Source organism: Cervus elaphus, chromosome X (assembly GCF_910594005.1).
Source record: "Cervus elaphus chromosome X, mCerEla1.1, whole genome shotgun sequence".
Lineage (NCBI taxonomy): Eukaryota > Metazoa > Chordata > Mammalia > Artiodactyla > Cervidae > Cervus > Cervus elaphus.
In genome coordinates this window covers 165385496-165411832 of record NC_057848.1, presented here as the reverse complement: position 1 = coordinate 165411832, position 26337 = coordinate 165385496, and the positions used below count along the sequence as shown (strand labels likewise).

General features: G+C 40.8%; 1 protein-coding gene across 7 annotated transcripts in view; it reads right to left on the bottom strand.

The window, feature by feature from the left end:
* Positions 1–257: 257 nt before the first annotated feature.
* MID1 (midline 1) overlaps positions 258–26337 on the bottom strand; it is a 395471-nt gene continuing 369391 nt past the window's right edge. For 6 of the 7 annotated variants that reach the window (XM_043895871.1, XM_043895870.1, XM_043895868.1 and 3 more), the window contains 4 exons: positions 21282–21425; positions 14825–14986; positions 11174–11381; positions 258–4472 (listed from right to left, as the gene is read on the bottom strand). In XM_043895871.1, coding sequence (XP_043751806.1) covers positions 4124–4472; positions 11174–11381; positions 14825–14986; positions 21282–21425 — 863 coding nt within the window. In that variant the 3' untranslated portion in view covers positions 258–4123. Of the gene's footprint in view, positions 4473–11169; positions 11382–14824; positions 14987–21281; positions 21426–26337 lie in introns of those variants that run through there. The other variant, XM_043895874.1, reaches the window with a different exon arrangement.

Here is a 26337-nt window from a genome sequence, read left to right as displayed (position 1 = left end):
AGGTTTTCTCTTACTGTGTCTTTAAATTCCTAGGGGGAGGGGAGGGTGAGATATTATTTTGCATCTTGTCAATTACCTGTATTTTGATTAGGGAGAGGCTGGATGGTGGACACTGGAAACTTTCAGCATAAAAGAAAATGGATTATATGTTGCAAGGTGGTAGAAGGATTAGTAGAAGTTGAATAAATATGTGTAGAAACAGTGAAGGTGAAAACACGCCTTGGTAACAAGGCAACAGACACAGGCAGAGACAGAGGGCGTGGGAACCACAAAAATGATTTTATTTTAAACCAGAAAGCAATAGCAATGGAGAGCTCGGGCTGAGGGTGTGATAGCATGACTCAAGTACCAGGAACTGAACTTGTTCGAGTGAAAAGAGCAGCATACAGAGACTTTCATTTCTTAACCAAGCAAATCACATCTGCATCTTTGTGACACTTGTCAGTGGATTCCCATTTACAAAGGTTTGCATTGCCTTTCAGATTTTCTGAACAATTTTGTAAATATTCTTTTAAAGGTGAAGGTTTTGGTGCCCGCTTTCTTTTTTGATATACCAGGCATTGAATCAATCACGAGTGAAAAAAAAATTAGTGAGAGTTTTGCTTAAAAAATGGTAAGAGTTTCTTATTTGTGGCCCTATTAATATTTTGGGCCAGATAATCCTTCATCATGGGGCTGTGCTGTACACCATAGGATGTTGAGCAGTATTTCTGGTCTCTACCCACTAGATGCCGGGGACACCTTTCCCAAGTTGCACTAACCCAAAATGACTCCACACACTGCCAGATCACCCCCATGTTCAGAAGCACTATTTTAAAAACATTCTCCCAGCCCCATTACCATCTTTGTATCTTTTTTTTTAAAGACATTTTTATAAGAGTAGAGCAGATCATCTGGTTCCCAATACCAAGAGCACATGTACACGAGCATACATGTGTGTGTTTCCGCAGGCACTGCCCGTGTGCCTGGAGCCGAAATGGAATTCCACATTCGCTGGGGGGCACTGGTTTGGTTCCTCAGAAAGTCTCGAGATCTCAGTACCATAATAAAATGCCTGTTGGTCCTCAGGCCTTTGCCTCTTCTCCAGCAGAAACTCTCATCAACATGTGCAGATTTTGAAGTCACTTTCTTTTAAAGCCAGAAAGAAAATCTTCACCCAAGCCCACTCTCCATCTTAATCCATCTAGATTCCTACTTGAATTATATGGCCAGCCACTTGTGACAGTGGATTCAGGGTTCTTCATTTCTATCCATCAGACGGAGAGAGGTACCATGTTTCAGAGTTCAGTTTTGAGGACTGGCTACATAATTTGCGAGGCCCAGTGCTAAATGAAAGTGTAGAACCCCTTGTCCAGGCATTACTGAGCATTTCAAGATGGTGCCAGCAGTGTTCACACAGCCACGACGTTGGACCTGGCAGTCTTGGTTGGCGTTGCATCAATTTTGTGTATTAATTTAACTGGCACTGCCAGCTCTCTTCCCCCTGTATTGTGATGTCTTCTGTGAAGTAAGAACCTCAAAAACAAAATGCCGTGCCCCCAATCCTTTTAAAGAATTCTACCGCAACAAATGTTGATAGCATATATTTTTCAGACTTTCAAAAAAAATCCACATGGAAATTTTGTCTACATCATTACAGTAATGAAAGTAAACACTGTGGCCTTTCATCATATACATATTTTCCAGTAAACATGACAACATGGAAATAGTAATTGCTACTATCCACAATGTTTTTAAGTTAGCAAAGAGTGAGACTTCCACAACAAAATGATAACATAATCCCTCATCCTTATAAAAATAGCCAAAACATAACCTAAATGGCTTGCAGTGAAAACTGGAGTAGTAACTTCTTTATACTGAAAAAGCATTATAATTCGTGGCAATATTGTCCTCATAAATGCTTTAGATTAACATCATAAGGCAAACTGGAGCATTTATTGTACCTGGAGACCATGATTTAAAAAATCTCAGAAGCTGAGTTTTAGACCCTTTTATTTAAAACCTGTTAGTGTACAAAGTGCATGAAAATATCCATTATTCAGCTACCAAAAATGTTTGTAAAAATTACTAAGCCAACCCTTTTGGTTTATTCAGGGAAGCCTAATGCACATTGTTTTTCTATTGTAAAAAGAAAAAAATTCCATTAAGTTGGCAGAGACTGAGTACTTTTTTTTTTTTCCATTGAGGCATCCATCTTTTAGATGTGAAATTGTCCTAAGTCACTATCAAAATATTCATCTGGGTATAAATAATATAGTAAATATATAGAATCTATCTGTTAAGAAAAAGGAGTGCATCTGCCAGTGTAGAGGCAGAAGCCCTGGGGAAGCTGCCCCTGAAACCCAGACTCACAATCACATAATGCAATGCTGAAACAGTGGACGAATTTCAAAGAAACAATTGGTTGATCTGCTCAAAAACAAAACCAATAAAAACAGTGTCTAAATCCCCCAGTCTGTCAAAACGGCCACCCCAGCAGCCCAGATAAATATTTTAGCAAATGAAATGGTTGAGAGATGTCATGCCCTTCATCAAGGTAGAACCATTGCCAGGTTCCTGGTTCAAGTTGAAGGATGGCTTAGTGTGAAAGTGTCAGTCACTCAGTCATGTCTGACTCTTTGTGACCCCATGGACTGTAGCCCACCAGGCTCCTCTGTCCAAGGGATTCTCTAGGTGAGAATACTGGAATGGGTTGCCATTCCCTTCTCTAGGGAATCTTCCCGACCCAGGGAGCAAACCTGGGTCTCCTGCATTGCAGGCAGAGTCTTTACCACTGAGCCACCAGGGAAGGCAAAAAAGCCTTACGTCATGGACCACTCCAATGCCTTAGGTCAGCACATTGAGCATTCTATCTGACATGGCATTAGCAGGTTCTACTAGCAGGTTCCAAAGTGAGAATAGTGAGTTTGATTTTTTTTTGTTTTTTTTTTTTGTTTGTTTTCTTACAACTCTATTAACTATACTAGAATATAGAGGGACTTCTACATCTTTCGGAGATGTGTTTAAAGGTCTGTTTATTATAAATTTTGAAGTACGTATACTAGAGAAGAGTACTTTATGCAATGTCCCTTGTCATCAACTCATAAATACAAATGTTTTTCGGTGACTTATGGTTGGATGTGGTATTGGCAGTTGGGGCCATATGTTGATGTCCTAGAGAGCAAAATCGATCCAAAGTGGTGCTGCCATTTGTGACAGAAAATGTTTATTTCCTCAGCCCCAGTGACAAAAATTATTCAGGGGGAGTGGGACACAGGACAGCTATTAAACATAGTGAAGAAACTTCACAGGCCTAAAGAAACTAGTAAAAGGAAGAAGGAAATAGATTTCTATCATGACACAGAATCCCACTTCTGAGAAAACACAAATCAGCCTGAATTTTTGAATCATCAGTAGGATTCAAGGTGACTTTTTTCAATTGCAATCTCATTGTTCGTGTTCTCCCAGCATCATTCTACCAGCCATGGAAGGGTAATTACAGGTTTTGCAATAGCAGATCCCAGGCTCCCAAGTCAAGTCTTTCCCTCCACTGTTGCTCTCTCCACCCTACTTGATCCAATAAATCCTTCTGACATCGCAGAACGCTTCACAAGAAACCGGAGTCAGAAAGCCTGCTTACTTCCCTACTAGGTTCAAAACTAATGTTTTTAGTTTGAAAATAGTGGCATATTGTTACACAGTGTTGGGGTGACAGGACCCGCCATGAGATCTGTAGGAAAGAGGATGTGAGAAGGTGGAGAAAGACAAAACTACAGAAGATCTTGTTTCTCAAGCTCAGAGACTTGTGCTGAAAATAAAGGTTGTCGAGAACTGATAAAACTTACGGGCCTCCTAATGTGCAAAACCAGAGATTTTCTAAGAGTTGTAATCCCCGGTTATGTTCCTATTATAAATAATCTATAAATTTTCCTGTAAATACAAAAACAGGGTGAAGAAATTATTAAAGCCTGTACTTAATACAAAACACAGTGAAAGGGGGGGATCGCCCATTGGGAGTCCTATCTTAGCTGATTTCTGGATGCTTTTTAGTGAGATTTAACCACATTCTGGAAGCCTGTGCTTTCTCAGTCCCCGAAATGGTGGCCACCACCCTTTATATCCCCCAGAAACCAGCTCCATGTGCTCAGGGCAGCTGCTCTGTACAGTCTAGATGGTCAGGGATGGGAAGGCCTGTTATGATGGTCAGACATTTGTTCCACACAGTGAAGGTGGGGCACACGGGCTGCGAGAATGTGATGTCGAAAGTGTAGAGGTGGATGGAGTTCAAGGCATCATAGAAAGCAATGGAGCCGTTATCGTAGTCTAGCAGAATGCCGACGCGCCGGAGGTGGGGGGCTGGCTCGATGGGGATCTCCTTGCTGTTGTGTCTTACCACCCAGGTATTGTGGCAGCGGCACAGTGCCCAGGAAGCAGAGTTCTTGCCAATCCACTCGTGCTTTGGGGCTGACTTGTATGCGAGGCCAATGGCGTACCTGCAGATGCAAAAGAGCAATGACAAGAACCATGAGCCATGTTGTACACATACATGAAGTCCTTTTTGTGATCCTTGGTCATCCCTGTTCACTCTTTAGTGAAAGCTCAGGCAAGAACCCTGAACCCTCTTCCCCATCTTCTTCCCTTCTGGACATAGAGTTGGCAGAAAGGGGCCATTATATTGACTCAAATTCCTATTTACAGTGAAGGTGTTACAAGAGAATTGGAACTTTGTATTTGGCTGTCTTTTTTTAATACATTCATAAAGACCCATGCAGTAGATTCTTGAGACCAATGGCATCCAGTAGAACTTTCTGCAATGACTGACATGTTCTGCTCTGTTCAGTGTGGTAGCCACAAGCTGCATGTAGCTATTGGGCACTTGAACTGTGGCTGGTGAGACTGAGGAATTGCACTTTTAAGTTAATTATAGTCAAGTTAGTTTCAAGAGCTGCACGTGGCCCATGGCTACCATCTTGGGCAGCACAGCCCTAGACTTCTTCTGACCTTCTAAAGGTCTTCTGACCTTCTTTGAATTTTTCAACTGACATCTTGCCTGTTATCTTCCATGACTTCACAAGGCAAGCATGGAAAATGAGTTTCATTTATGGGGATAGGTTCTTTGTCATCTCCCAGCCTCAGTTTTCTCATCTGTAACACAGGGACAATGATTGTCATTGTGTCTCAGAGTTATTTTGAGGAGTTAAGAAAAGAATATGTGTAAGATCGTGGGCCTAAGACCTGGCATAGAATAGTCAGTAATTGTTATTTTATGACCTTTGCCCAATGACACATGACTACCAGAATAGGAATTTGACCCGAGGATGATTTAAAAGGCCACAGACTTAAACAACACTCCCTAATGCCTTTCCTCACCAGAGGAGCCCTTTTGGTTTTATTTCCTACTGTGTTTACAAACATCCTGAATGTCTCTGAGCTTGTGGATGTCCTAGTTAATCTAAATGTTCTCTCACTGCTCAAAAAAAAAGTTCTGAATTCTCTCTACAGTGTTCTAAGCTTCTTAATCTCTTTTCAGCCTGCTGAAACATGCCTCCATAATGTAGTATTTCTCAGGTATTAAGATAAGCAAGGGCTTCCCAGTGATAAAGAATCTGCCTGTTAATGCAGGAGATGTGGGTTCAATCCCTGGGTCGGGAAGACACCCTGAAGGAGGAAATGGCAACCTACCCCAGTATTCTTGCCTGGAGAACTCCATGGATAGAGGAGCCTGGTGGGCTGTAGCCACAAAAGAGTTGGACACTACTTAGCAACTAAACAACAAGATAAGGAAAACCCATCATTCTTAGTAAATAGTGAATGATTCAGAGTTCAATTCTTAACATGTTATAGTAGAAACCAGTCTAACTGGATGTTGACATATGGTACCTTACCTGCCGTGGAGAGAAAAACTTCACTGGTCTTTGACATGATGATATTCTTTCAAACATCATGTGCTGGATTTAGAATATAATCACTTAAAGAGTGATGTGTTCAAAAAAGAAAACACACCATGACTGAATTAAGAGAGGATGGAATTGACCCTCTGGTAAGCATAGGGTACCAGCCCGTGTGCTGTCAAACCTCTGCACTTCACCCTCGTCAATTCTGTTCAGCATTATAGGGACACTCCTGGGGCTGCATTTCCCAGAATCCGCTCTCCAATATGGAGTCCGGGTCAGATTCTGCCACTGACACCCATTCGTACACAAGATCCAGAAGTTCTAAGAGAAGGGGAAACACTGTTTTCCAGACAGTAGACAGCACACGTGAGGTCTGTGGAAGTTTCTGGGCAGACTCCTGGGTGTACCTTGCCTCTGGGCTGTGAATAGCTTTCCGCCTTCCAGGAGAGGAGTAGCAGGCTCCCAGAAGCCTTGGCCCTCTTTCTGTTGGTGTACCTAGAAAAAGACTTTTCTTTTTCTCTGAACCCTAACAGACACTTTGGAAAGGTTTTTGTTTTTCACTTTTTAGTATTCTCCCACAAGACGTTCTATCTGTCCCAGCAGACACCATTTCCCTTTTCAGATAATTTGAAACTTGCATTTGAATCACAAAATAGCCAAATGTCTGTATTGTTTCCTTCTTGCTGCTGTACACCATTTTTATTTTTTAGTAAAGAACTCTGACATTCCTTTCCCTTTTGAACCTTAATTGAACCCCCTATGGAGTAGCTGTGGCAAGTATTACTGACTGCATTTAGCAAATGGGAAAACCAAGAGAAGGTTAAAATGAGCAAAATCTAGAATCTCGCCCCTTCCCCCTTATGTTGGGTTCCTGTAATCTTTGCGTGAACCCACATTTAGTTAACACCATTTCCTAAAATACTGAGAACACATTAACAGCATTAGAGTAAGAAAATAACTACGTGTCTAGTCCATTAAGCAACGGAAAATACCATTATATTATCATTAATCTGTAAAATTATGTGCATATTTCCAGTGAGCTTGAAAGGTGCAGGCAGAAGGCAATGTTCCATTAAGGTATGCAGTGAGACTCAGAGAATTCAAAAAGTATAAAATGATGTTTCTCAGAGCAATGTTAACATGCCCCATAGCATGGATTATAACATACAAGTAAATTTCAAGTCAGCACTATACTTCACAAGAAAATACATGTGTTATTAGCTATTGCAAATCAAAGTATTACAGGCGTTTGATAGTAAAGGTCACCCTTTCCTCGCTAACACCTCCCAGGAAATGTTAAACTACTTTCTACGTGAGAATTTTCTGAAACGGACATGAGTTTGTAAAGATCTGAAGCGTGGCAATTAATGTGAGAATATTTTCCCCCTGCCTCATGAGTTGGTTTTGACATCTGGTGTTTTCAAGGTAATGCTGATCTGTGTTTGTATAACTGAAGTGGTGTGGTGGAATTCCCCGCACCATTCATCAATGGGGATGAGATCATAACGATCAGGTATCATTTATCATAAGTAATTATTAAGGGGGTTGTAATTATTTAGACACTGGATTCTGTCCCAGATTAACAGAGCCCGTTAATTAACTAGAAATGTTTGCTCTTTTGCACCTGCAAAAATTCACTGTATTTTCCTTTGGGCTTTTATCTTGCCCCAGTACAGCTACACATTGTAAATGCCAGCCTGGACCAGAGCCAAATACAGGGGGAGGATCTGTCCTTCATCCTTCAGAGGGATGTTGAAACAGGAATGTTCCGAGCAAAGAGAACCTTGAGGGTCACAAGAGGGGAAAAAACCTACTTGCTTGGCTAATATGCAAACCGTTGTTTGGAAAAAGACAACACCCAAGCTTATGAATGTGTATCAACACTGTAAAGGACTTAGACATACTGCATTATTTGCATAGACTTGAACTGAAAGGTTTCTTTTTTTGTGAAATAAGTGTTTTAGCATCTTTATCTCAAAACTAAATACTGTTACCATACTCATCATCTGCAAATTAGGCAGTTTTCAGTTTTAGTTTTTTTTTTAAAGCAAAGATTCAACTATCACTTATTAAGTACACCACAGTAAGCCTTAAAGTGTATTTTTTTCCTTTATGGTTTATTACAGGATATATTTTAAAAAATTTCTCTTGGAGCAGCTGATTTGACAATGTTGTGTTAGTTTCAGGTGTATAACAAAGTGAATCAATTGTACACATACACATATTTTGGGAAGATCCCCTGGAGGAGGGTACGTCAACCCACTCAAGTATTCTTGCCTGGGGAATCCCATGGACCCAGGAGACTGGTGGGCTCTGGTCCATAGCGTTGCACAGAGTCGGACATGACTGAAGCAACTTAGCACATACATGTATCCACTCTTTTTTAGACTCTTTTCCCATATAGGTCATTACAGAGTATTGAGTAGAGGTCCCTGTGCTATACCATCAGTCTTTATTAGCTATCTGTTTTATATATAGTATAATAATGTGTATGTGTCAATCCCAATTGCCCAATTTAACCCTCCCCTCTTTTGTCCCTGATAACCATAAATTTGTTTTCTACATATGTGACTCTATTTCTATTTTGTAAATAAGTTCATTTGTATCATCTTTTTAGGTTCCACATATAAGTGATATCATATATTGGTCTTTCTCTGTCTGATTTCACTTACTATGATCATCTCTAGGTCCATCCATGTTGCTACATATGGCATTAGTTCATTCTTCTTTTTATGACTAATTATTACAGGATATTGAATACAGTTCCCAATGCTATATAATGGGACCTTATTGTTTATCTATTCTATATGTAATAGTTTGCATCTGCTAGTCCCAAACTCCTAGTCCATCCCATCCCCTCCTTCCCTGGCAACCATAAGCCTGTTTTCTACCTGAGTCTGTTTCTGCTTCTTAGATAAGTTCACTTGTATCATATTTTAGATTCCACATATAAGTGCTGTCACATGGTATTTGTCTTTCTGACTTACTTCTCTTACTATGATCATCTCTAGGTCCATTCATACTGCTGTGAATGGCATTGTTTCACTCTTTTTTATAGCTGAGTAATATTCCATCGTGTATATAGACCACATCTTCTTTATTCTGTTGATGGACATTTAGGTGGCTTCCATGTCTTGGCTATTGTAACTAGCACTGCTGTGTACTTTGGGGTACATGTATTTTTTCAAAGCATACTTTTCTGTGGATGTATGCCCAGGGGTGGGATTGCTGGATCATGTGGTACTTCTATTTTTATTAGTTTTTTTTTTTTTAAGGAAATTCCATACTGGTTTCCATAGTGGCTGTAGCATTTTACCAAATCTGGCCCTCTGCTTGTTTTTATAAAGTTTTATTTGCACCCATTCGTGAATGTGTGGCCTATGGCTGCTTTCCCCCCACAGCAGTAGAGGTGACCAGTTGGGAGAAAATCATCTGGCCTGCAAACCAGAAATACTGGCTCTCTGGCCCTTTACAGACAACATTTGTGGACCTTTGGTTAATGGCTTGTACCCTGATTGCACCTATGAGCTGTGTGACCTTGGGCCTCAGTCAGCTCATCTGTAAAATGGGGTATTAGTACTTACATTTCTGGGACTGTTAGGATCAATAAATGAGCTACCATTTGTAAAATGCTCAGGCCAGTGCCTGGCACAGAGGTGTGCTGGATAAAGGCTGGTTAGTAAAAATTATAATTGCTCATAAAGGGAGCTATTTGAGTGGGCATCTGTGAGACAGAAGGGCAGGGTATGAGGTACAGTTTGCGGTTGTGGAATGGGCAAGGTCAGTTTTGTAAGGTGAACTTGGCAGAGTTCACTAATTCCCACGTCCTCTGCCCTGACCTCCACCCCTTGGGCTTAGAGAACTCAGTGGGCTCAAGTCACTGGGCTGGATCTAAGGGACACTTTGAAATGAGTCCTGGCGGAGGATCACTGCTTCCCCCCCCAGCACTGATGGGCCCAGTTTAGAGTCACAAAACATACAAGGCAACAGAAATTAATTTCAGTGATGAAGAGCAGGTATTAAAGTAGGAATTACTGAATTTTCTCTGTAAAAGCCAGAGAGCTAATATTTTGGCCTCGTGGACCACAGAATTGTGTCTTACCTAATCAATTCTGCTGTGTGGCTCAAAGGTAGCCATAGACAATATGGAAGAGAGTGGGCCTGGCTGTGTTCCCATAAATAGTTTATTTATAAGAACACACAGTGGGTCAGGTTTGGCTGTTGTCGGCTGACCCATGCTTTAAGGCATGAAAGGGCAGTATTAGCATACTAGCTTTCCCAGGGACTGGGGCTCAAGTCTTGCTGCAAATAAAAAATGGATGGAGTTAAAACGAGTTATTTTTCTCATTGGCTGAATGGTAGATTAAATGATTGCTTGGTACATATTCACTCTCTCCTCTCAACTCCGTGGGAGGAATATACTTCCCTGTACCACTGGCATTGAGCCTGGCTTTGGCCAATGAGAAGTTAGTAAGACGTGATACAAGCAGAGGTTTGAAATGTGCTTGCATAGTTGAGTTTTTACTCTCAGATTCCTCAAGAAGGACATGACCTAAGTAGCCCATGTGTCCAAACATGATGAAGAAACCCATGGAACAGACCTAGATCCAACCTGCAGCTTAAAGCAAGGCCCAGTTGAGATTAGCTTCGATCAGCTAACCCAGAGATGTGAGTGTCAGTGAACAGTAGTAAATGATTGTTGGCTGAAGCTACTGAGTTTTGGGGTGTTTATTATGCAGCATTACTATAGCAACAGCTGACTGATAAAGCTTTTGTGCATATTATTCTTCAAGATGGACCTTGGCCTGGGTTGATGTTCTAACAAAGTATAGAATGAGATATGCTCTTTTTTTATAATTGTAGGACAATATCCATCAATAGTTGAGTGGATAAAGAAGATGTGGTACATACACCCAATGGAATACTACTCAGCGATAAAAAAGAATGAAATAATGCCACTTGCAGCAACATGGATGGACCCAGAGATGATCATACTCAGTGGAGTAAGTCAGACAAATATCATATGATATCACTTATGTGTGGAATCTAAAATATGACACAAATGGACTTATTTACAAAACAAACAGACTCACAGACACAAAAAACAAACTTGTGATAACCAAAGTGGGGAGAGAGGAGGGCTAAATTAGGAGTTTGGGATTGGCAGATGCAAACTACTATGTATAAAATGTGGGGAATAAGGTCATGCTGTGTAGCATAGAGGGCTATGTTCAATCTCTTGTGATCACCTATGGTGGAGGAGAATGTGAAAGAGAATACATTTCGATCAGAGTACCTACCATGTGCTTCCACTTATGACCACTTCCCAGTAATGGCGGCCACTATCAATGAACACATTTCCAGCTACACCATAGCTGCCTTGGCTGGTGAAGCGTTCAGGCGTGTGGCTCTTTTTGGATGACGACTCATCACGTTCTACTGTCAAGTTATCATGGGACACTTTTAGCTTTCGATGTGCAGATTTGGGGTCCAGTTTAAATGGTTGGCCTAGAAACAGGGTTACAAGACACAAAAGAGGTAGATGAAAAGAACTGTGGATTCTAACTTAAGCAAGAACATATTTTCAGAATAAGCTTTAAAAAGTACAGTAAAATCATGGGGACAAACATGTCCCTGCCTCTGAGAGCTCGCAGTCAGTCAGCTCTGAGCTGTGGATGCAAGGTTGCTTCCCTCACTGTTCAACAATAGCATGGGTGAGGATCAAGCAGGGCCTGTGGTATAAGCTTTGCCGGGGATCCCAGCTACACACCAGCAGCACAGTTAATGTGCTGGCTGATGTCATCCTGGAAGGGAGGAGAAAACGAAGACTTCATTTTCATCCATTCCCCTGTTCAGTTGGCTTCAGATGAATTCATGCTTAATAGACCTCAGAAACCAAACACATCAAGACTGCAGGTTTTAATGTACAGAACATTCTAATGGCTTATATTATTTTGAGATTGTTCCAAATTAGAGCAGTATTCTCATGAGCTTAAAATGACGATCAAATGGGCTATTTTTCAGCCCATAAGATCAGGAGGAAAATGTGACAGGTTACTACCTACCTGGGTTTTTGAGTCCCAAGTTCGTTTATAGACGTAAAAGTTCCTTTATAGACATAATATGGTCCTCTCTGTTTCATTTATTTGTCTTTGTGTTTTGAACATTGAACCATTGTAAAATTCTGGCCGAATCACACCTGAATATCCATCCTCTCATTAACTGTTACTGCTTTGAAAATTCAACACTGGTGTGGGGGCAGTCATTCAACACCACGGTGGGTACCAGACACTTAAAGGCAGGAAACGGATTACAATGTGATGCAAATACCATGATTTTCAAACTCCACTGCTGTGTTGGAATGCCGCTTCCACACAGTGCTCAGACAATCACCAGAAACATTCTGGTAAGTCTGACTATGGCAATGCAAGATGCTGTCTGAGAAACTGAGGCAGACAGCCTGGAGCAGTTGTGTGTGTTACATCATATGCAGGTAGGCCAAAGGGTGTCACTCCTTGGATAAAAACATGACAATGGCACTTCTAAAATTCTTTCTTATAAATCAGGCAGGGACCAGCATACTTTTTCTGTAAGAGGCCAGATATTTCCTATTTTCAGCTATGCTGGCCATGTGGTTTCTTCTGGGGCTATTTAATCCTCCTGTCAAAACATGGCAGCAGCCAGAGACACAGGGGAACAGACAGGCAGTGCTATGTGTCAATAAAACTTTATTTACAAAAACAGGTAGCTGAATCTGGCCCATGGTCAGTAGTTTGCTGACCCATTTTTAGATTTCTGTTCATATCAAAGAAAAACTTAAAGGGGAGCTGAGAAAATCCTCAAGTTTTGAGCAGGCAGGGGGTATTCTCAAAGACTATAAGACCTACTGAAGTCCATGTGTAGTTTAAATTTTGGCATAGCTTGTGAACAAAAAGATAAGGTCCTCAGGAATGATCACACCAGCTAAGACAAAAAGAGTCTGAAGATAGATTGGCTTAAAAGGTGTGATAAACCATAATGGAAAAGAATATGAGAAATGAATGTATCTACATGTACAACTGAATCACTTTACAGCAGAAATCAACGCAACATTGTAAATCTGTACTTCCATCAAATTAAAAAAAAAAGACAAAGGTGATGATAGAATGTGCCTTAAAAATAATTGGACCCTAATAGGTGGTTAGGAAGGAATTCCATAAAGGTGCAGCCATCACTGAAGATGAAGGCTGTGTTATTTACCCTTCTCCCAGTGAGGAAGATCAGAATGTCACAGCCATTGAAAAGACTGGCCTTATAATGGTGAGATCCATCGTGTTTTCCTCAGCTCCCACCCCTACCCACACATATGCAGAGCAGGGTCTTGCCATCTGGTGTTAGGTCCAGCCCCCTGCCTCCACAGGGAACAAATTCCACTTGTGCCATGGATGTGTTTCTCAAGGAAACTATGACCTACTCTGTCTAGGTTCAAGGCTTTTGCTTTAATGAGGATAGATTAGTTCACAGAAGAAATTAATCATTTACTTGGCTAAAGAATTCAATGCATTGTAAGATCTGTACACCTAAGAGTTCGGCAAACTACAGCCCGCAGGCCATATTGAGCCCACTGCCTGTGTCTTTCAATAAAGTTTTAATGAAGCGTGGCCAGGCCTTGCTTTTCTACCAGAGTTGAACACCTGTAACCAAGATCATCTGACCTGCACAGCCCAGAATAGTTATTATTTGGCACATTACAGAAAAAGTTTACCAACCTCTTGTATATAATTTAATAACATCTGATCAATGATTGCATGTCTAGAAGTACAAGATTACCTGTCCATATGAAATGAATACATTATCTTTAGTAAAACCATAAGGCACAAATAAGAAGCCTCAAAGATCCATTCTACAGAATAAACCTCAGTGTATATATTGGGTTGGCCAAAAAGTTCATTTGGGTTTCCCATCCGCTGTTACAGGTTTTTTCCAGTATGCATTCATTTTTTCCCTTATTCTCCAAAGACATTTCCTTCTCTACCAGCAGAACCCTTGAGAAATTAGCTTATGTTTAAGAGTATGTGTCTTAAGGACAAATATGTGGAGTAAAATTAAGTTACTTGACTACTGAAATCACAGATTGGGTTAAATGAAGGTTCTTCTTAAAAAGTAGTTCCTATAGATTGGCTGGCAACCCTAAAGCATGATGTGATGTTGACATACTCCAATCGACTTTCTCCTGGGAGGTCTTATGCAAACAAATACCATATTATATAGCATAATATTTCTAGACCAAAAAGATGTGGAGAAAGAAGAGGAGGATAAAATAAAACACATGTGGGCAGAGAGAGAGAGAGCGGGAGATGACAGTGTTACAAGATGCATGCACACATAGCCCAGTTCACTCTTCGTTGTTGGGACCATCCTGGACACAGTGAGAGTTTCCCATCACCCCTGGCATCTAACCACTCGACACCAGTAACACCCAGCTGTGACAACCAGAAATGACTCCAGATGTGGCTTAGTGTCCCTCTGGGGACCACAATCACTTCTGATTGAGAATCACAGACCTAGAAGCTACCTGAAGAAAGACTTAGTAATTTGAGATTCTGCTATTAGGGCAGGAAGATCCCCTGCTGGAAGAAATGGCAAGCCACTCCAGTATTCTTGCCTGGGAAATCCCATGGACAGAGGAGCCTGGCAGGCTACAGTTCATGGGGTCACAAAGAGTTGGACACGACTGAGTGTGCACACACACATGCACATATGGAAAAGAAGACTGCTGGCAATTTACAAAGAGTCCTAGCTCTGTGCCAGGCTTGGAATAGAGGATTGGATGGAAAAACCCTGACTCCATGCTGGCTGTCTCAGGTTGTAAGCAATGCCTGGGACAGAGAAAAGGGAAATGAAGGGGGCCAGGGGCAGCTGGAAGGAGAGCAGGTTAGAGATGATAGTTCTGCTGAGTTCATGGCACGTACTGTTCGTCTTCAACTTCCCAGGCTCACTGCTGCGGCTGCCTGCCTGGTTGATGGCCTTGACAATGAAGATGTACTTGGTGCCGCTTTGCAGCCCGTGGACCGTGTAGTGGTTCTGCTTGATGTTGGGCACGATCATCCAGCTATCAGCCGAGTTGCACAGACCTGCAAAGCCAAGCAGACGTGGTGAGTTCTTTAGAGCAAGCACGGGGCAAATCTGTATATTAAGGTTGTGGAATTTTCAGTTGTTGGGATCAGCAATGAAAAGCTTTGTGACTTCTTCAGGTGCCCACCAATCCACTCGAGTGCTCAGTATCTGCCTACAATAAGGACAGCGACCTATATTTATTACTATATATTCCCACCATGTGCTCTAAGTGGAAAGATCAACTAAGACGACTGTTTTGCAAATTCTGTTCCACGTGGATGGGAGCAGCAGTATCTTAAGTGCTGTGCCTGGTCATGTGTTACTAGGTGCTGTGGGAGGGAAAGAAAGCAAGTGACCACACATCCCTCCCCCCTGCTCACATCATGATGAACATTCAGTCTTGGATCTCATCAGTTTTGAGACTCACAGAGGGTAAGAACAGACCCAGATCATGTATGAGACATTGACCTCACTAATGGAGATATAGGAGGTTCCATATTTTTGCTTCTCATTCTCCACCCCGCCCAGGATCCATATCTAAGTGACTTTGTGGCTACTCCTTCTAAAGAGATGGGATGGATATGCTGTCTTTTACCTCGTGGCTTTGGATTTGGCTATGTGACCTGCTCTGGCCAAGAAAATGAGGCTGCGGTGACAACACACCAGTGGCAAGAGGAGACATCACAAGCCCTTGAGAGTCTGTGGTCCTCTTGGGCCTCTGCCAGGGGAAGAACATTCTGGATAGTCTGCTCATCCCAATGGGAGCAGAGACACAGGGACCAGCTCAACGGCCCAGCCAGTTCAGGACTAAGACCAGCAGAAACTGGCCAACACCAGCCCAACTTTGGACAGGAGAGCTAAGAAAATTATTATGGGGCTTATCTGTGGCCCAGTACTGGTCTGATTGTAATTGATTCAGGTCATGTGTTCCTACGAGAACCCTGGAGCCGTGTGGCACCCAAAGGCAACTCAGGGCCCAGTGGAGCTCTGACAAAAGCATCACCAGGGACTGTGACCATCTGCATCCCCAGTATGGCTGGTTCCAGAGCAGAGCAGGGCCAATGCTCTGGATGCATGCTGCAGGATGTGGTTTGAGGAGCAGTTTGTGGATTTACGATGCCAGGAAGAACATGAGGAAAAAGGAAGCTGTTTTGTTGTGCAGCTGTGGCTGATGCTGAAAACATCTCTTTGGTACTGGGCCCGACTCTTGTTTCTCCCCTCTCTGCCCATCAATCTCCACTCTAATCAAACCTTTGCCCAGCCCCCTGGTGACTGGGCTGTCATGGCTGTTTCCTGACTCTGGTGAATTTCCTTCACTAATTCTCAGTAGAAGGCCGAGGCCTTCCACTTCCTGAGGGGCTTCTCAACTTGCCACCCCTCCTTCCCTTTCAGGGGATTTGCAAGTCAAAGGGTTAGTTCTTTTGATCTTGAGGCAACTTACACCTTAATCATACTTCATCTTACCTCTTTGAGTTTCTAATGAAATGTACAAGGAAATCACAAATGCATATCCATACCAACCCACAAGTATCTGCATAGCACTTCAAGATGTTCACGCCCCAACAGCTGTCTCTGAATCCTACTAAATACCATCTCCAAGTTTTCCATTCATCATTGTTCATGAATCTCACAGAAGAACTTAATGTTAATTATGAAAATTCACCCCCTAAGATATGTATCTGGGGTACACAGTATTTTCAGCCACACTTCAGTGAGTATTTAACTAAATAAACATACATGTTCACATATATGAGAAACCTTATGAAATTTCTCACACTCTTTTCATTTCCAGATCTCACAGAGTTGCCATAAAGCAAGGAAGCAATGTGAGGCTCAGAGAAGAGGATGAGGGTGGTATGTCAGTGTTTAGAGATGTACTAGAGAACTAAGGCCCCATTCACCCCTCACCCCCAGCAGCCCCCTCATTCTCCTACCAGTTCTCACCTGTATAAGGCCCAGGTACACATCCACACGTAGCTTAGTAACATGGGACTCTCCCACTTACATACCTCTCTTGATCCTTTCTCATTTTCCCTTTTCCCTGAACATAGAGGTAACAAATTCAACACTTCAGGCTAGTGTCACGACCAAATAGCAGATGTTGATCCAACCAAAGAAGGGTCATTTTGAATTCTGAGCTCTGGGCCCTAAGAAGCCTGTAACTCACTTTAGATATTTAATAATACTATTACAATAGTAATAAAACAACAGACAGAAAACAAACTTAAAGCTATCAAAGGGGAATGGTGAGGAACAAATTAGGAAGTTGGGATTAACTCAGACATACACAAACATATATAAAATAGGTAATCAGTAAGGACCTACTATAGAGCACAGGGACATGTAAGGGAAAAGAATCTGAAAAAAAATATGTATAGCTGAATCACTGTGCTGGTCACCTGAAACTAACACAAATTGTAGATCAACTATACTTCAATAAAAATTAAAAAATGAAAGAATGAGCTTTTCTGTTCTAGGATAACCCACTCATATTCCTAGACCTTTGTCAATAGCAGTCTGGCATGCATGTGAACAATAACAGCTTTCACTAGAATCAAATGAGAATTCTATCAATGTCAGTGCATTTACACTGTTCCTGTTTAATTGCATATGTCACAGCAAAATGACTATTGCGGTCAAAGAAAGCAAATGTAAAAATGTTTCAATAAACTTTACATCACTGTATAACCCTGATGCTGGGTTTCATGTGGTGGGGGAATGCTTTCAGCAACATTGTAAAGCAGATGTCTGAAATTGCTGCAAACTGCAACTTGGCTTACAGTCTGAAGTCTTAACCCAAAACAAAAAGATTGAATGCTTCAGAAACCCTTTCCAAACTAAAAAGGGACCCTGACCATCCTGATTATTTCGAAGAGGTCACTAATTTTTTCTGTGAATATTAAAAGAACAAAATGTTTATAGAGTAGTAAAATGTGATTGGATAACTTTACCCTGGGACAGTCTGCTTTCATGAATGCTAACTCTTAAAATTTAGGCTTACCTCTATCGCCAAGGTCATAATTGAGAAGTTGATTATAAATGCCAAGAAAGCAACGTCGACCATTCTCTGGTGGGGCCTGGAGTAAGTGGGATGCCTCAAAGTGCACCATTATTACATTGCTAGTGTTGGTCAAGTGCCAGCATCACTTAACTTCTCGCATATGGTGCCAAGCACCAGACTTCTCTGCCTCGATACCCCACTGTGTTGGGACTGATGACCAGGTTTTATTCATCACTTTATGAAACACCCGCATAACTATCCCAACTAAAATGTGTACTTCTCTCTAAAGTCATTTTCAATAATCTTTGATGGGATGCCAACACTCACCTTCTCCAATTCAGCCTGAAATAGTAAAACAACAGTGGAACTTGGAAGATAATTAGTTCATATGGCAACAGTCGAGTTAGGTGATTTTGTACTTTTTTTCTCTCATTCATCATGGGTCAGAAGCATCTCCCTACATGATGGTGCTCATTACAAGATCCTAGTTATGTTGGGGATTTCAGAGCCTTGTAGAGCAACTGTCTGTCATCTTACAGTAAAACATTATGTATAAAACATTATGCAACAATGGACACCTTTTAGAGAGACTGCATACAAGCTTCTAACACACTTTGTCTCTTCGACCAGACTGGAGAGAAGTGAATGTTCTCTTCCTTCTTCTGAATATGTCTAAAAACCTTCATGAATATTTTCAAAATGACTAAAATAAATTAAATACAGATAACTACTTTGCATGAAAGCCTGAAGACATGGATCCTTTGGCTTTTGCCAATAATAAAATAGGCTGCCGGGAAAAGGTTCCAATTGAAGATTTTCAACAATGCATTAAAAATCATTTTGGAAAAAACATGGAAATATTGTAAAATTAAATACATATCTATGTCTCAACAAGCAATTCGTTAACATCTATAGTCATAAGCCTGTTCATAAAAATGAAAAATAAAAAATTAACATTGTCATTAATTTTGCATTTGAGTGTATGAATTTAATTACGGATAGTCTTTTTATAAGATTAAAAAGCTTCATAGATAGTATCTAATTCTCCTTCACTAAAGTCAGTTGAGGGCAATTAACTAGAATTTATTATGACAAGTGAAGGAACCATGACTTAGGACAGTAAAAGTCTGCCTCGTGGCACATGGAGCTATAGCCAGCTTTGGAGCATTCTTTCTCCTAATTTTCCATAGAGTTTTATACTCTTAGATCTTATCATTCAGTAGAACATCTGCAAAGGATAGTCTTTTCAACTGACAGGATAGAAGAACAAACAACATTCAATGAAGGCCTTTCATGTGAAGACTGTGTTAAATGCTATTGTGTAGATCAGGGGTCCCCGACACTTGGGCCACAGACTGGTACTGGTCCATGGCCTGTTAGAAACTGGGCCACACAGCAGGAGGTGAGCAGGTTGGCATCCACAAAAATGGTCCCTGGTGCCAACAAGGTTGGGGACTGCTGATGTAGATGTTCCTAGCAAAGTGCATGACTGACCTTTACCATGTGGCAAAAGATATAATGACAGTGGGTCTAGTCTATATTTTTGTAGGAATAGTAACCTTGAATAGTTATGTGCTAACACTGGCAAACACAGGGCTAAGACCTTTACTTTTAGTATCTCAATGATGTGAAGCTAAAACATTACCTCTTCTTACAGATGAAGAAATAGATTCAGAAGATGTTCAATACTTTGTCCCAAATGATAGTACTAGTGAGGTGAGGACCAAAGCTGGGATTCAAATCCAGGTCTCCTTCAATCATAACAACTATGCATAACAGTTAAGAAAAGAATAATCTATAGCTTAAAACACATGAAACAATGTTCAACATCACTTGTTATTAGAGAAATACAAATCAAAACTACACTGAGGTATCACCTCACGCTGGTCAGAATGGCCATCATCAAAAAGTCTACAAATAACAAGTGCTGTAGAGGATGTGGAGAAAAGGGAACCCTCCTACAGTGTTGGTGGGAATGAAAATTGGTACAACCACTATGAAGAACTTTATGAAGGTTCCTTAAGAAACTAAATATAGATCTACCATATGATCCAGCAATCCCCACTCTTGTGCACATATTTGGAGAAAACCATAATTGGAAAAGATACATGCATCCCAGTGTTCACTGTGGCACTATTTACAATAGTGAAGACATGGAGGCAACCTAAATGTCCATCAACAGATAAATTCACAGTGAAGATGTGGTACAGATATATGGTGGAATATTACTCAGCCATTAAAAATGAAATAACACCATTTGCAGCAACATGGATGGACCTAGAGATGATCATACTAAGTGAAATACGTCAGACAAAGGTAAGTATCATATGGTATCACTTATTTATGGAATCTAAAAAAAACAGCATAAATGAACTTATTTATAAAACAGAAAAACACTTTGAAGACAAATTTGTGGCTACCCATGGGGAGAGGTCAGGGGAGGGATAAATTAGGAGTTTGGGATTAGCATATATTCACTACTATATATATAATAGATATCAATAAAGACCTACTGTGTAACACAGGGAACTATACTCATTCTCTAATAACCTATATGTGACAAGAAACTGTTAAAGGATAGATACGGGTTCATGTATAATGGAATCACTTTCCTGTACACCTGAAATTAACACAACATTGTAAATCAACTATAATACAAACATTAAAATAAAAAATAAAGTGACATAGACCCAAGGTTGGTAACCCGGGTCTCCCACATTGCAGGCAGACGCTTTAACCTCTGAGCCACCAGGGAAGCCCTCAAGGTTGGTAACAACAACAAAAAAAATGATGAAATAACACTCAAAAAGAAAATAATACTAAATGTATGATATAATGACTAAACCATATAATTCCACCAGAAAATGCTGTTAACCCCATAAACTCCCATACATTTTCCCCCAGTGGTGCTACTCCCCTCCCATCACAGAGGTAATCATCATCCTAACTTTTATAGTTTTTAGACCATGTGTACATCTCTAAACAAAATAGTTTATTTTTATCTTTAACTTATACATGTATAGATACTCATAGTGCATCGATTCTTTTGTCTCCTGATTTCTTTAACAATATGTTTGTAAGATTCGTCCATATGGTTTGCTAAAGATCAATAGTTTTCAACACTATTTGGCCTATTATTTTTACTAGTATAGTACAAGTGAGTGCTATCATCTTCTTAGTCAGGAAAGACAAGCCAATAAATACTCTGTACTCTCTCCTTCCTTGTCTTCCCTTGATATTTAAATTCAGGAATGCAATCGATCCGAAAACAGTCGCCCAATAGAGAAATCAATAGGGTGTGCGATACTCACTCACAACATTGGCTTGTCCAGTGAAGATGGTGTACTGGAGCTCATAGGAAACCACACTGAATTCATCATCGGAGGTCCAGTGAACGGTTATGGTGTCATAGGAAGCCGTGCAGAGCTCTTCTCTAATTGTGGGAGGGTTGGGAGCTGTGGGGAACAAGAAGGTCATCAGCAGAGAAGCAGACACGTCTGGGATCCCTTTCAGAGGGGTTGTCTTGATAGTCAAAGCAGGCCTTTTAAAATCTATCCATCAGAACTATTATTCTAGAGACAGTGATCCCAATCCAAAGAACATTTCGTTGGCTGGTTATCACTGTTGATTTTTCCCAGGTGGTGTGACTTCAGCCAGCCAATATCTTCTCTCTGTGTATCATGAAAGCATGTCTATAAGGGTAAGCAAACAAGACTCTTTTATTCATGGAAGAAAGCATTTTAAACAAAAAGTCACCAAGATGAACTTTTGTCATTTAGCCCCCATTGTGGGGATGCAAACTTTTTCGGTAAAGAGCTAGATGGTCGATATTTTAGGCTTTGTGGATCATATGGTCTCTGCTGTTGCTGTTCAGTTGCTAAGTCGTGTCCGACTCTTTGCAACTGCATGGACTGCAGCATGCCAGGCCTCCCTGTCCCTCACTGTCTCCCGGAGTTTGCCCAAGTTCATGTCTGTTGAGTCGGTAATGCTATCCAAGCATTTCATATTCTGCTGCCCTGGTCTCTGCTGCAACTACTCAATTCTGCCTTTGTACAGAAAGCAGCCAGAGACTATTTGTCCACTGAGAGACATGGCCAGATTCTAGTAGAACTTTATTAACAAAAACAGGTGAAGACCAGATATGGCATGGGAGCCAAACTTAGCCAACTTCTGAGTTCCAACATGCCACAGATTTTTATATGCAGCCACTCATCTGGAAAAATGCTGCTGTTTGTTAACCCTTAACAAATCAGTTAAATAATTCTTCAAAAAATTTCTTTTGTTAGATGTGTTGATGCCTTATGAAAATTTGTTAGTGGGGTTCTATTTTCCTCTCGTTTTTCAGTTTATAGGTGATATTTCAAATTAAGAACATGATTACCAATCAGTCATATCTAAGAAGTACATGCTCTTTCCCCAAGAAAAACAGGATTCCTTGGCATTTGATTAAGTTTATCATTGGGCAAGGCTGCTGTTTTATGTCTTGAACACATTCTGCAGCAGAGAAGTCTAAATCCTACCCAAATGATGATTTTTCAGTTGAGTTCTACTGGATTGATTTCAATAACTGGTTTTATTATGGTTTATTATGAGTTATTTATGGTTATGAGATGAGTTTGTGAGCAAGAAAAAGCCTAGGCATTGAGTGCTTTGCATGGGCAATAATATTTTAGAGCAGGGGCTGGAAAACTATGGCTATGGGCCAGATCTGGCCCACTGCCTGTTTTTGTAAATAAAGTTTTATTGGAACACGGCCAGGCTCATTCCTTTACGTATTGTCTCTGGCTGCCTTTGTGCAATAGCAGAGTTGAATAGTTGTGACCATATGTCCTGCAGAGCCTAAAATATTTACTATCTGGCCCTTTATAGTCAAAGTTTGCTGAGCCCTGGTTTAAAGAATCGATCTAGGCCTTTATTTTCATTCTACTGTACACCAGAACCTAAATTCAAAAGGAGAAATAATCTGCATCCGACAGATGAGGAGACATGTTTGCTTACACTGTTAAGAGAATTCTTTACTGCTTGAAACTCTGGTTAGGATGGATGACTCCTAAAGAAACCTGAGGAGGGAGCAAAGTTTATGAAGATGGTAAAATTTAAAATTTTGATTGTTTTAGTAGTCTTCACTTTGCCACCTGAAGATACACGCAGGACAAATATTATATGAAGCCAACTGACTTTTATGTCTGCAACATAAAGTCAGGTAACCCAGCTTAGTCTATTGGTTATTGAATTCCACGAACACTGTAGAGCACTTACATGCAGCAGTCACTGCATTAAGGTGTGCAGTAAGAAATACTACACAGCCATTAAAAAGAATGAAATAATGCCATGTGCCATGGATTTAAGAGATTATCATACTAAGTGCCATATGGAAAAAAATACCATGATATCATTTATATGTGGAATCTAAAATATAACATAAATGAAACAATCTATGAAACAAACAGGTTCACAGACATAGAGAACAGACTTGTGGTTGCCAAGGGGTGGGAGAGGGATGGAGTGGGAGTTTGGGATTAGCAGATGTAAACTATTACTTTTAGAGTAGATAAACAGCAAGGTCCTACTGTAGAGCACAGGGAAATATACTCAATATCCTGTGATAAACCATAATGGAAAAGAATTTTAAAAAGAGTGGATATATGTATATGTATAACTGGATCACTTTGCAGTACACCTAAAACTAATGCAACATTGTGAATCAATTGTACTTGAAAAAAAATACAATTTTTAAAAAAGATAACTTGAAAAAAAAGTTGTTCAGTAAAATCAAAGGACTCTACAGAGCCCATTTAAAGCATTCTTTCTGCGATATGACTTGATATATCTGTCTCCCAAAGTATCCACGTGCAAGATGTCATGTGCTGTGACTTGGATGAAGAGATGACCTTCTACAGGGGAGGCCCAGCTGCATCATAAAACATGCTTTTTACTATATGTGTGGTCCCTGTTAGTGTGGGATCACCCTGCATGGATCAGTGGAGAAATATTTATTCTCCCATCATCTAAATAGTTCCTGGAATTATTTCTCTGTCAACTACTGTAGAGAGATTTGTTTTTTTCTGCACTGCTATATATGATTACATATAAAGAAAAGTGTTGGAAATAGGCAGGTAGCTGGGAGACACATGGCTGTAGCTGTAATCAGAGAGGAAATGTCACCTCTTTGGCTTATTCACTTGACATATCATTTAGAGGCATGTCAGGGGCAAAAAAAATCTTGTTTTCATAGTCAGGCAGGCTAACCCTGTTTTGATTATAAAGCCAATAGCTTTGTCCTAAAAAGTCAATATCCAATTTACTGTAAATGAGAACAGCAGCGGGCTGCCAATTTCAATATTCACGCAACTGGTCCCATAAATGTTATTTTCTTGCTTCTATCATAAACAGGACACAAGCAATGGTGGGCTAATACTTCACAAACACTTCGTTTCCTGCTTACAAATGTCTGATAAACTATTTGGACTTGGCAATATCAGCCAAGCATTGTATGTTATGGCCAGGATTGATGTTATGTCTAGAAATGGTCCAAATTTGTATTGGAGGTTGACAGCTAAGAAGGCATAATAACAGGTACCCCATATGGTCTCTCGTTTGGCATAAACAGTCATTGGGATGATATATGGTGTACACATTACAAGTCAGTGCAAACTAAGGTCACAATTTCCCCTGCAGTCAGTACCTTGGCATTCACACACAGATGAGAATGGGCATACATTTCCTGAAATGCTATTAAACAACTATTGGGAAAGGGGGAGGACACACTCTTATCAATAAGGCACTGATTTTGTGCAGAAATGGCCACATGCCCAGCCAAACATTTTGCAGTTGTCTTTGCCCTTGGGCATGACCTTGCAACATGGATCTGGCCCATAAGACAGAAGTGGAAATTTCCTGGATGTGTCTTTTTCACTTTTTTAAAAAAAGATTTACTTATTATTTTTGGCTCTACTGGGTCTTCATTTCCGCACAGGGGCTTTCTCTAGTTGCAGTGAGCAGGGGCTATTCTCTATTTGCGGAGCACAGGCTTCTCATTGCAGTAGCTTTTCTTGTTGTGGAGCACAGGTGCTAGGGCTCATGGGCTTCTGTAGTTGAGGCACATGGACTTCTTTGCCATGTGGCATGTGGGATCCTACAGAAGCAGGGATTGAACCCATGTCCTCTGCTTTGGCAGGCGATCCTTAACCCCTGGACCACCAGGGAAGCCCTGGATTGGTCTGTCTGCTGAACAAGGTTTTGGTTTTCCTAAATAAAGACAAACCTGGTAGACAGAGCTTTTGGTTATCATTTCCCCTCTTGTCCCTTTCTTTTTGTCTGTAACTTGGGCATAATGCTTGGAGGTGGAGTCGTTATGGAATCATGTGGCAAGATGAGGATAGCAAAGCAGAAAAAGAGAGCCTGGTGTCTGAAGTCATCACAGAACTGCTGTCCAGCCATAAGTGGCACACCTCTGGTGTCCTGTTTTCTGTGATAGGAATCCTCTCTGAGGGGTTCAGTCACTGCTCACTGGATTTTCTCTTGTTGCAAACACACCCATTCCCACATGATACAAGAATAAAGGAGACTTTTATTTAATAGCATGCTATAATATAAAGCATTTCAGTGCCAGAAAGACTGACCTGAATGGTCCAATTTAGTAGTCATGAGCTCCATGTGGCTCTTGACATTGCAATTAAATTTTAATTAAAGCAAACTACACGTAAAAACTCAGCACATGTCAAATTTTCAATAACCCTATGTGGCTAGCAGGTACTTGACTGGACAGTGTGGATAGAGACTGTTCATACCATCTTAGAAAATTCTATGGAATAGTGTTAGTTTAGATAAATCTCAGAGTTATATCCATGAGTGGCTAAAATCAAGTTTGATTCCTTACTGGACATGCTTTCTGAGTCAATTTCTTCCCTTCTTCCTAGGAATTATATGGTTTGAAAGAATTCCCTACGATAAGATGTTTCTGGAGTGACTTGCCTCCCTTGCAGATGCACAAAGGCTAAAAAATAACACCTTGGGTCCAGGTAAGGAAAAAATTGGTCTTCTGGGTACAGCACCCTTTAATATACAAGTCTGCTTTCTAACCATAGACTAGAAAAATACCCATTACCCAATGCTCCCTCTCTCCTGCTTCCCTTTTCCCAGCTGCATGTATGTGCACGCACACTCTCTCTCGCTCTCACACACACATACACGATGAGAGTGGAGACACTGATGTGCTCAGTTAAGGATGTGGTCTCTTGAAGGTGGTAGATCCTAAGTTCAGTGCACACCTGGCTTCACTGTGTACACAGAGCTTCTCTGAAGTCACAGGCATCTGCAGCCTTGGACAACACAGATAAAGTTGTCTACTCAGTCCACATTCTATCA